Raw genomic sequence first — 12,542 nt, 5'->3', positions numbered from 1 at the left:
TCTGTGTGCCTCAACAAAAATCGAGATTCATCAGACTGGGCTACGTTTTTATAGTCTTCAACTGTCCAGTTTTGGTGAGCCTGTGTCCACTGCAGCCTCAGCTTTCTGTTCTTGCCTGATAGAAGTGGAACCTGACATGGTCTTCTGCTTTTTGGATTGGGTAATCGTGAGAGTCTGGAGAATTCCCAGTGGGATGATGGAGTTTTGGGCTGGTTCCTGAGAGCTGATGCTTAAACCAACACATATAAACACAAGAATGCCTAAACACCCTAGTGTGTATCTGGAGTTATGTCGGGGTTAAACCAGTGACTTCTGGACTTCTTTTGGATGTTTCTGTAAATTTTGGGTGTACAACTGTATCACTATATATGCCTTGTTTTCAGGGGCCCCATTGCCATGGGCCCCAGTATGAGTACCATCGCCTCCCTCCACACACACCCCCCAGTGCATAAACTGATGTGTGTAACTTGTAATCTGGGCAGGGATCCACTGTCACCATGTAGCACTTTGAGCTGATTTCACAATATTGCACCAATATTACCATTATTACCAGTACAGAATTACAGATACTGATGAAAAGGAGAAATTCTAAGCTTTCAAATGGCACTTCATATGTCTACATCAGTAGTTCCTAGTCAGTCCATCTTTTTCTTTCATCCCTATGTGTTGAGAGTTAGGTTTGAACATAAATGTGGACTGCTGGGGAGTCCTGAGGACCAGGTTGTGAATCACTGGTCTACATCATTTTGTATAGAGATTACACAGGTTAATGCTGTTAAACAGAACTGTTAACACCTACTAAACCAAGCTGTCAATCTTCAGTTCTCAGACTAGCCCGTTTAAAATGATTACATTTCTGTGTAGAAAAACATGTCAAAGACAAATAAATAAAAAAAAAAATAAATATCTGCCTAAACCAACATTGTTATTGTGCATCACCATTTAGATAAACGTCTTGTTTTGTTCAACTCAACAGCTCAGAAAAATAAATGTCAAAAATTTTTAAATACCTTTCATAATCTTGTGTAAACTGGTACACATCAAACTGCTGCCCGTATTTTGCAATACTGAAGATAAGCAAGTGCGTCACTGAGCACAGTGTTAATATAAGGTATCATTTCATTTGACCAGGATCATTTAACAGTAAAAGTTGCCTCTGACTGAAACATGTCTGCCTTGTCTGTCTCACATTACACATGCCAAAGAGGTTCTCTCAGTGTTGTGCCAAGTGGCCTCATTACCCAGCAAGTAGATACTGACCATCTCTTTCTCACCATTCAAATGATTCGCAACAGGAAGCCAGAGGAACAGCCTAAGGAGTCGTGACTTGTAACACAACTAAAGCAGTTGTTAGAAATACATACAGTACGTACAGTGCAAACCAACCGATTTCGTTGTTGTAGGTCAAGCAAGCAAGCCTGTAATATCGCATCACACGATGAGTCACATTTAGTTTGGCAGGTTATGGGATACTTACATAACTACCACAGGAACGTTATCTGGGTGCCTATATTAATCTTGGCTCACACAATGAGAAAAAGGCCAGATCTTTACATCCATATACTGTTGACTATTGTTATGTAACCCACTTTCTATTTAAACATCTGCAATCTACAGGAGAACTCACAAGTCGTTGCCCTTGAGAAACAGTGGTGTTAATTTTCTCCACAGAATAACATATTAAAGGCAATTTCATATCTCATGTTGAGTCTGACGTGTTGAAGTAAAATGACAAAACAGCAGCCCTTGAACAATAACTGAGATACTCAATTAATATCCAGTTGAATCAATGTGATATTTGCCGTCCAGCTAGTCTAAACAAAGCATTTTTCATAGCTGAAATGAATAAGTCCTACTAGAAGCTTCATTCTTAAAAGTCTTAAAAATAAAGGAACCAAAAAGGTTTCTTTGGACAAATATCAACTTTTGGTCCCCTAATAAATCTTTCAATAAACTGTTATTTAAAGAATGACTTTAATAAACCGATGTGCATACATGAAGAGTCTTTTTAAAGTCTTAAGATCTCCACATAATATTAAGGGTCCATACCAATTATTAAGGGGTTTCCAAGTAAAGATCCATTAAGGAACCTTTATTTTCAAGAGCGTAAAAAACAAACAGGAGAATTCTCTTAAGTAAAAAAAAAAGGTAATTTAGACCATAAGCAAACTATTATTACTGTTTCATTGTATTATTGCTGTATATACAGTACTGTGCAAAATTCAGAGACCACTGTTTTTACCATTTATGTAATTTCGGGTGAAGTTATTCTTTTTTATTTTATAAAAATTACCTGTCAGACCACATAAAGTTACAGAGAATTACTCACAATTGATCATAAAATATTTAGAAGGAAAGAAATTTTGCAAGCTGACTTGTTACAACGGTGGCATCCTATTATAGTACCTTGCTCAAATCAGTGACAATTTACAAATGTTTGTAGAGGCAGACTGCATGGCTAGGTGCTTGATTTTATTACCTGTGGCAATGGGACTGAATAAAACACTTGAATTGAATGATTAAGAGGTGTGTCCCAATACTATTGTCCATATAGTGTATGTTGTTTTCTACCCGTCAGAAGCTGAAAACAAATATAAAAAATGTTGTCATCGGTTTTCTGTGAATTTGGTACTTATAATGCTTTTTCACTCCAAAAGCTGGCATATGACATTTTGAAAACATCAAATCAAATGTGTAATGTTACTTCAGTGCATAGAGTCATTAAAGGCAAGATATAAATGGACCTTAAATGTGTTTCATGCCTACAGTGGCAATATGGTTTTGCCTATGATAATTAGATTTAGATTTTCAAGTTCGCTTCTCTGATTTTAACTCTGATAGAAAGCAAGTCTCCCCAAAAAAAGAATGGAAGCGGTAATACACATACACACATATATATATATATATATATATATATATATATTCCTCTGCACAGTGTTTTAGAGGTGTGCCACTGCTGCTGATTTCATTTTGCACACTACAATAAATACAATAAATTAATAATTCAGACAAGATCATTTCAATCCAGCATAAAAAAGGCTTTATTTTGTTCTCAGTACAATGTTTTAAAGCTCTTTTCTAACATTTTTAAATAAAAGATATGTTGTAACATAAGAGATATGCTTTTATGGAAAACAAATAAATTAAGAACATTTCATTACTTTAAATAGCTATGGTGCAATAAGACCAAGAAAATGTGAATTCCATTCACTTGTTTGCAAGCTAAGATAGTAACTAAGATAGTGCACAAGAAGAAAAGCAGCTAAGAGGAAAAATGATAGCTTTACTGAACACAGTGATTCCTGCTTCCCTATCAGACCTACCCTTTCAGATCCACACAATATTCTTCAGCCATTTCACTTTTTTGAAGGAAATGAATTCAACAAGCTTCTTAGCTCCTGACAGTAAATTCGACCACAGTCCTCTTTCATGAATATCAATAATGATTTATATACCATATTATTTGGAAAAAACGTTCCCTTTGAAAAGAAAAATAGAAGAGATCTTTGGAAGAAACATTTAAGGGAGCAAGAGTACTGGGCTCTAAAAAAATCGACAGCTGCCTTTCTTTTTAATGATATACCTGTTTGGTTTGTTTTGCCTAGAGAATTCAGGCTAATATTACTTATATACAGAACACCAAATACAGCAGGCCCCAAGTGCGCCCATAGCTGTCCCATGAGGGTTCCCCAACTGAAGTGTAGATCACCAGTATAGCAGACTGTTCAAATGCAATCAGCTCTCCCTTCTCAAAGAAGAGGATGGTTGGCAGACCCTAATTAAATGATCAAAGATTTCACATTCTTTTCCTGGCAGCATGCACTGGCCAAGCAGGATCTTTCCAAATGGCACAGTAGAGACAGAGAGAGCAAATGACTATATACAGACCATAGATCTATCTTCTCTAAGGCAATCAGTCTTTTTCCTGTTCTCCTGAATTGGACTCAGTTGGCATGGGCTATTCGTGACTCTGAGCCAATGAAATTGAACATAGTCTGAACCAGCTCTGGTAGGTCGTAGTCGTGCTTCCATCCCCAGTCATTTCGGGCATTGCTGTCATCAAAATTCATGGGCCAGCTGTCAGCTATGGAAACAAGAAACCCAGACCAAATTTAAGTGTGATTGTTTAATAATGGTGTGAACTGATGTGAGATGTAATGATAAGAATGAGATATTGTGACAGTGGACTCTTACCTATGGCTTGTCGAATGTGGTCGACTTCATACGTGACTTGCAGGTCAGGCAGCTGTTTCCTGACCTCCTGAGCAAGTTCCTCAGGAGTGAAGCTCATGGCGTTGATGTTGTAAGTACGCATGGACAGTGTCTCAGCAGGAGCTTCCATCACCTCCAGCGTCGCCCGCAAACAGTCATCAATGTACATCATGGGTAGCCGTGTGTCTGGCTTTAGATTGCACTCAAACTTGCCTGTCTTGACAGCGTCATGGAATATCTGCACAGCATAATCTACAGAGCAAAAGCAAACTAGAGCTTAGTGTCATTTTAAAGTCTCTATAAAGGATTCGTCAACTGTATGATGGAATTCCTGTCCTTTACAAGCTCTTTTCAGCATGTGTTCTCTTCACGAGGGAAAACTCAGGGGACTGGTATGGGCTGAATGTGCGGTATGGTTGCATGTTATCAGCACAGCTAAAAATACTTCAGAGTAGCACGTGCCCTGATGTATATAGCAGTTACATAATTCCTTCAGACATGGCATAACCATGAAACACGTGTCGAAATGGTTCTTGGCTTGGATGTATGTTTTCTTGTTCTTGGCTTGGTTGAATGTTTCTTGTTAAAATCCTTTAAATGGTATACAACCTTTACTTTATGTGGAGGTTCTAACAAAATTTAAAAAGGTTACACTCACACTTGTCATTTACAGAAACAAGTTTCTTTAAAAAACACTCAATTAAAAGGTTCCTTAAGGAACCAAAAGTGGCTCCTTTATGCAGCCACATGGGCCCCTTACAGATAAGACTGGACAACCACGATCTATGGCATTGCTTCAAAGAACCCCTTTCAGAAACTTGGGCACTCTTTTTTTAAAGAGTGTAGAGTGAAACTGTGGCTGGGACTACTGTACCTGTCGTGCCACCGCCAGGCTGGGAGTCTGCAGAGATGATGCCGGGGTACCGGAGACAGCGGAAGTCAAGGCCATACCTGTGATGGTAGTACTGTCGATTGAATAAAAACGAGAATAGAAAACAAATGAGGTGTGTGGTCACTGGTGTGTGGTTACTGATGTCGTAAGCTGAGGTCATGGCTGTGTACATGCCAAAATACACTTGACTCACCTCTCCCATTAGCTCGGCATGGACCTTTGAGACGCCGTATATGGTGCGAGGACGCTGCACACAGAGGTCTGGGGTGGGATTCCGGGGGGAAGTGGGGCCGAAGGCACCAATGGTGCTGGGAACAAACAAGCGAAGGCCATGCTCTGCAGCAATATCCAGGATATTGTGAAGACCTGAGAACATGTACAGACAAAATAAATAAACAGATACAACAGATAAAACACTAACGTGAATAAATGCAGATAATATTAATATAAGTAGTGATTTTATATATGTCCACAGGTAATGGCCATTTCCATACTTCCCCTCATGGTAGCATAGTACTAACTGTAATTAGAATCCAACACTTGGTCTGGCTAATCATTACTTTGTTAGATTAAATCGATTATGATGGAATTTTAAAATTTTACAATTCTATTTTATGTTTTCAAAATGCTAAATAAAACAGATGCATAAAAATTAACCAGTGATAAATGATTACTGGTAAGCCACATTAAACCAAAGCAGTCAACTGAATAATAAGCTTGCAGTTTATTAACCTTATTTTTCATTAGCAACTATAAATTTAATGCAGTAATTAATGTGGAACTTATACATAAATACAAGCTATGTATTCATGAGTTATGTTGGCCCACACACAAGCCCAGTTTCAAGGGTTAGTTTATGTTATTTGAATGTATGTTATGTTGAATGTATGTTAACGCCCCTATCAGACAAGAAATGCTATCAGTTTTGTACAGACGCACCAGTTATGTTGACAGCACGGGCCAAGGCAACGTTGGATTCCCCTACAGCACTGAGAAGGGCACTGTAGTGCACCAACCAGGTGATGCGGTTGTTGACAACAATCTCTCGCAAGTTCTTGTAGTCCAGAATGTCAGAGTAGATAAAGGGACCTGTGTAAAAGTTGAGACAGACAACAATCACTATGAAGAGAATTCTGCATGCCTTCTGACACTGAATGTCCCTTTACACAGTGCTATCAAGTGAGCTAACCTTGCCTGTAAAGGTTTCCGTGTCATAATCCTCACATAATTTGGTTATCTTAATAGGGAAATTAAAGATAGAATTTGGTGTCAAATCCTGAAAGCCTAACCAAGAAGCTTAACCTGCCATGACAGATAACTGTAATTAATCTTTGTAATAAGATTACAGTCAGCTTAGAACATTCAGTTTTTAACACACTCCTTTAGCACTGCTATTATTATTTGATAGCCATAAATAGTTGGACTTTCCATATTGAAAAGAAAGAGAGGCTTGAGTATGTCTCGCAAATGCACATATCTTTACAAAAATGAGAGCATGTGTGAGCTTGCACATTGCCTAATTACAATGTGACTCACTCAAGACTTGTCTTTACACCCTTGAGTAACAAATCAAAAACCTGCATTTTGAAAGCTGAGAAAACCCTCAACATCAAGTACTTTGTCAACTACAAAGGCCACTTTACTTATACTGATAACAGCAGGAAGGCTCTATCCATGTACTCAAACTTCTGACACCGGGTCTTAAGTTACATGAGTGAAACAGACCAAAGGGAGTGCTCACCGCTGTGGAACACATGGCTGGGTGGTTTCCTGATGTCTGAAAGGATCACATTGTTCTTTCCAAACCGCTTCCTGTGAATTGGGAGGAAAATCGTCAAGTTAAAACCCCTTTCAAGATGCATGGAAAAATGTATGTTATATATTGACCAGTTGAATATTCCTCCAACACCTGTTACACACAGAGCAAACAGGCCAATCCTGCTGATGCGCTTACCTTAACAGTTTAGCAAGGCCAACCCCTAATTGCCCAAGGCCACCTGCAAATACATGAAAAAGCAGAAGGTTCAAACACAGAGAAAGAATAGCTGAAAATGTGAACTGAAGGCTACTTCAGCGTTGCATAATTTTCAAGGTAAGCTGATATCCACAGCAGAATGGACTATGCTGACTTAAAAACAACTCGATTTGTGTCACAGGGACAGCGTGTCAATAACACTTGACTGGGAGCCAGTGACATTAGGTAATCATGGATGTGGCAGATGTTAATCTTACCTGTGATAAGGACTTTGGGGTGATCTGTTTCAGAGAAGGACACTGAGTGAAAGCTGGCGTCAGAGCCAGAGGTGACCTGGCGGGGGGAGAAGCTGATGTTGCGCGTGGCCACTGTCAAAGGCTGGCATCCACATCCTGGCACCTGCAGGGCCTGCTTGGCTACTTTGCTCAGGGCTCTGACCACAGGCATCTTCTGTCACCTGTGTATACAGTTGGTGGAAAGTGAAGAAAACAACTTAGCATGAGTCCTATAAAAATATACTTTTTCTTAGTGATGGCAAATATAACTTAATCAATCCATTTATTAATTTATTGATCTGATTTCCATCTGAGATTCGGTTTCCAGTGCTTCATTTCATATTAACGTGTTCACACAAGGAAATCGGGTAGCACAAAAGTGCATATCAGTGGAGATGAAGGAAAGAGGGAGTTGCCCTTTATGATAAAGCCAGCACCCTTAAGGAAGTGTAGAAACGTTTAGAGGAGCACGTCTGAAGTGGAAACAAGAATCTGAGGAATTTCTCTCACACTTCTTGTTCTCTGGGTAACGTACAGTTTCCGTAAAGAGACTGTTTGAAAGGTTTCGTTCCAAAGCGCCTTGTAGACCACGTTTAATTTTTTTTTTCGTGATATACGTTACTGAGAGTGAACTTTACACATACAAGAAACATCAGTTATACATTATGACTAGTACCACCTTTATTAGTGAAATAAAAACGTGTTTCCATTACTCGTCAGCTGTTATTCTTTTCAGAATCAAAATTGTCACAAATTGATATACAGCAGTTTGGAATGAAACATTTTCCAGCACGACCTTCTAATATTCATTTTCTCCTTCTTATAAAACCTAAAGTGAGCAAAGACAACCAAGAACACAACGGAAAACACAGCTAAGCGAGAACCATCTCCCTTATGTGAAACAAAAATAGCTCGGTTTTAAATATTTCTTTATGCCGAACGCCTTACCTTGCAGTTTGGCGGTGAAAAGGAGCGGGGGGTGTAATTTGAGATTATTTATACTGCCCTGCCTTCGCAAACAGCCAATCAGCGCACGGCAAGACGAACAACAGCGACAGACTGAGGAGACAGCGACCCGCACTCCACACGAGTTGGCATGGCAACGACTTTCACACCTAAAGCTACTCGAGTAAAAGTGCGGTGACTTTAGCGAAATAACGACATGTACATCTACCAAAACAGCTTGATGTATGAGGTAAAAAATATTGAGAGACGCCTATTGGAACTTAACCGAGCACATTCACCTTACGAAGTGAAGTTTTTAAGTACTGTTGTTCTCTTTCTGCGATACTTTTGGTGTAGAATAAAATGCCAGAGCTCGAACATGAGAGGTCTGAGCAACAGGATAGCAGTCCAGGTGCTGTAAACAGCAGAAATGAAATGAAATACGAAGAGCTAAAAGAGAATGAGTCAAATATAAGAGCAGATTATCTATATTTCCGCAGTAAAAAGTACATTTCCCTCATAAGTATACTTGCACATACATACAAAATGATAAGTTCAGCAAAACTGTATGAAAATGAACTATTTACTCTTTATATTGCATAAGGGATAATGTAATATAGCGTAATGTTTTATGTGGTCTGCTTGCTGCCCTCGAGCTCCAGTGTCTGCGACTGAAAGCTCGTTATCAGCAGTTCGGAACAATGAACAGGACATCAAAGCTGATCAGCGCACAGGATTACATTTTAGCACTAAGTGGAAAAGCGAGGAAACTGCCGTGATTTGCACATTTGCATAAAATGCCATTTGTAGCATTGGTGCAGCCAAGTGGAGCATGGAGACAAATCCCCAACTTCCAAAGACAACCACACAGAATAGGCTACATCAACAACAGTATCCCCTCAGTCAGCGCACAGCTCCCTATGCAGACCCCCCATACACGGGTTCCTGGAATCATGACGCACAGACGGGTCTTTTTTAACCCCTCCTGCTGAAGTTACGCCCACCGTGCCACCTCACAGCCAAACGTTCCGTCTCAATATACTGAGGCGAAGCCTAATCTACACTTTGATTTATCTTTTATAACTGAATCTGAACCCGAGGAAGTTCAGCGAGAGGATAAAAATGCAACATGCATTCAGCAAAAGCGCGGACTGGCTGGACACAACCAGCTACTGTCCCTATAAAGGCCACGAGGAAACACACGGTTTTGTTCCGACAGCAACGCTGTATCTCCATTGCTGTCGTTTTTCATTTGTTGACATAAAAAATATAAAGATAAGAATAAAAATATCAACTGTTCTTATATAAAAATTCGTGATGTTTGCGCCAAGAGAAACGGTGCAGAATTATTTGTGATAAAATATATTTACATTCACTCATTATAAAAAAATCAGGTTTTTTTCCCTCTCCTGTGAAGTTACCACTTTGGAGATGCGAGGTTTTCCAACAGCAACGACAAGAAAAAAAAATGAGCTGAAAAACGAAGCTACCATCATGCAAATGTGGGGACATACATTGAAATCCTGAGATCCTGAAATATCTATCCGCATCTCAAGCAGTGCAGGACACACGAGATCAAAACGTGGCACCAACGCCTTCGTAGCACCAACGACGTTAAGAAGGATAGATTTCGACAAATGAGACTCACCAATAATAAATACTTCAGCTAATAAAATTGGAGTTGTCTCTGTCAGGTACAGGATGCTCTCTCGCGCTGCTCCTTTAACTGGATTTTGTCCCACTGACTCGGTATCTCCACAATTGCATCAGCTCTTAGTCGAGGTTATATATCAGCAGACAGCTGCTTTCAAGAGAAGCCGGTTCTCGCTCTGATTGGCAGACGCGCGGAGGTGCGGTCTCCGGCCCTAGCCACGCCTCCTTTACGTCAGTGAAATGTCTGCGTGCTGCAGGGCCAAGTCAGAAAGCACTGAGGCCCACATGTGCTCGATCTCTCTCTCCCACACATACACGTACACCGTGTGGCCTAGTCAACCGAGCCTCAACGCTTTTAAAAACACCACAGGTTGCCAGATTTGTTTAGGGTTCAAGGCAATATGAAACTGGGATTTCAGCACTATTGACCAAAACGGTTTTGGACACTGCTCTTTTTTGTTTGTTTGTTTTGTTTGTTTTCTTTTTTTTACTAATTTTGAATCATTTCTCATTTCTTAACCATATTATTTCAGTTTATTGGCATCCTACTGGGTTAGTGGTTCTGAAACCAGGGAGGGCACAGGGAAACCGAAATCATGACATGTCTTTAATGACAGACTTTTACTTGCACAAAATGTCTGAAATCAGTCTGAAAAATTCTTGTGCGTCATGAGGCATGTCATGACACCATTTCCTAATTTGTGAAACAGGTTTGTTTTAGGATAGATGTGACTTCCAAGCAGGGCAGCCCTAGAATGATTAAGCGTATTTGTTCGAAAAGGGCCCCTCTGAGTTATCAGAGCTGAAAAAATAAAACTTACTGTTAATGACTCCCCTGAAAAAAGAAAACAAACTAGGTAATGACCTACTCAAAGTGACACTGTGAGGCACAAACAAGGCGTATCAGAGGGGTTATTATTGGTCATTTCCTTCTTGAGGTCAACATTTGGTATGTAGGGTACCCTGGTATGTAGGGTAAGAGTTTTCAACATGCTCGTATTTGAAAACTACTTGATAATTTGAATAAGCACCTCTACACTCTCAGAAAAAAAGGTATGAAACTATCACTGGGGTGGCACCTTCAAGGGTACATCTCGGTACCTTTAGTCAGGGAACATAATTGTACCATAATCCATTGAAATATGTTTTCTAAGTTGTATTGACTCCATATACATCCACCTCTTCTCCAGACTTTTTATTTTATTGTTTTGTTTTAAAACATTAGGTAATGAAAAGATACAAGTACGTACTTTTCACCTGGAAAAACCTATTTAAGGTCTACAGTTGGACCTTAAAACCACTGTTGTACCTTTAAGGGAACATTTACATTGTTTGTACCTTGATGAACAAAATTGTATTATTTCTGACACTGTACTTAAGAAAAGTCTTATCTGGTTATTTTTACCACTTCATTATTGTAAAGTTGTTAAGAGTTAGTAAATGTTAAGTAAATAAGAGGGAAGTGAAAAAGTTGTTTAAAAGATTTGTCTGTGCAATCTCAAGTAAATAGCCGAGTGGTCAGACGCCTTGAGGAGATAAACTTGTGCCAGAGATATGGCCACGTGGGAGATTGGGCGAGAGACAGTGCGAAACGTGAGCACATGCACAACCCAAAATGGTTCCACACTCCGCTGGATCTCTTCCCCCCACCCCTCAGGATAAAACGCAAAGCCTCTCTTTGTGCAAGGCGGAAGCTGAAAAGTACACGAATGTCCATGTGTTATTGCAGTGAACTACTTGCCCACTCCACAGATTCAATGTCCAGTTATGTTTGGCCAAGTTTCATGTAAAGTTTCAAATCATATACAAAGCAGAGCTCACAACATATACTACTGTTAAAAGATCTTCATTTAGGCTCTTTAAGTTCCAGTCAAAATAGACATTAAGTTCAATTTATTAATTTTTCTGTATGAGAAGAACAAAAGCACAAAACCTATAACAGAAAACTACAAAGAAGCCCAAAAAACAAATTCTAAATTTTCAGCATTCAGTGTGTCCTCTTTTTGCGTTTATTACCGTTTCAATTCTTTTCCTGATGTTTTCAAAAGAAATCTGCAGGGAACCTCCAAAGTTCAGTCTTAGAAGTTGGTTGCAATTTCTGCTTCTCATGATCCTAATATTCCCAAACACATTCAGTGATGTTGAGGTCTGGACTCCGGGGTGGTCAGTACATTGTACTGAGAACACCAGTGGCTTCTTTTTTTTAATTTTTTTATTTGCAAATTGTCGCTGTCTAAAACCATTTTTTTTTTCAAAACCATTTGAGCACAGCAGCTTCTTTTTACATTTACATTATGAGAAATTTTTATAAAGAATGGACAAACAGAAATGCTCCAAAACTGCTTGGAATAAATTGCAAAATCATTATTCTTTATTTTGCATTAAAAGTAAACTTTTTTTCTTTCTCCTACAAAGTTACGATTTTGGAGATTTTAGTTTTCTTCTCACAGTGGGAGGATGGACAGAAACCCCTGTGGATTTTTTCAGATCTGAAATAAGAGTGGAGCTATATGTTCTTATGTCTCAAAGAAGAAAGCTGCTTATCTGATGGTGACAGGTATTGGTGGTCTAACAGGTCTCCTTAGCAATA

The 12,542-nt window shown here is 39.3% G+C and overlaps 1 protein-coding gene across 2 annotated transcripts; it reads right to left on the bottom strand.

The window, feature by feature from the left end:
• Window positions 1–3,023: 3,023 nt before the first annotated feature.
• tdh (L-threonine dehydrogenase) lies at window positions 3,024–10,087 on the bottom strand. 2 transcript variants are annotated; one of them, XM_036581664.1, is made up of 9 exons: window positions 9,948–10,087; window positions 7,337–7,536; window positions 7,059–7,101; window positions 6,846–6,916; window positions 6,044–6,193; window positions 5,298–5,470; window positions 5,087–5,177; window positions 4,195–4,464; window positions 3,024–4,084 (listed from the first exon to the last, which is right to left on the bottom strand). In XM_036581664.1, exons 2-9 carry the CDS (start codon window positions 7,524–7,526, stop codon window positions 3,945–3,947), a joined length of 1,128 nt encoding a protein of 375 aa, XP_036437557.1. In that variant the 5' UTR covers window positions 7,527–7,536; window positions 9,948–10,087; the 3' UTR covers window positions 3,024–3,944. The 2 variants fall into 2 exon arrangements, with proteins under 2 accessions (XP_036437557.1, XP_036437556.1); XM_036581663.1 differs by lacking the exon at window positions 9,948–10,087 and adding an exon at window positions 8,303–8,410 and having other exon boundaries at window positions 3,542–4,084.
• Between the last annotated feature and the right edge of the window lie 2,455 nt (window positions 10,088–12,542).

Source organism: Colossoma macropomum, unplaced genomic scaffold (genome assembly GCF_904425465.1).
Source record: "Colossoma macropomum unplaced genomic scaffold, Colossoma_macropomum, whole genome shotgun sequence".
Classification (NCBI taxonomy): Eukaryota; Metazoa; Chordata; class Actinopteri; order Characiformes; family Serrasalmidae; genus Colossoma; species Colossoma macropomum.
The sequence above is the reverse complement of the archived record's forward strand: the minus strand, read 5'-3'. Positions and strand labels throughout refer to the sequence as shown.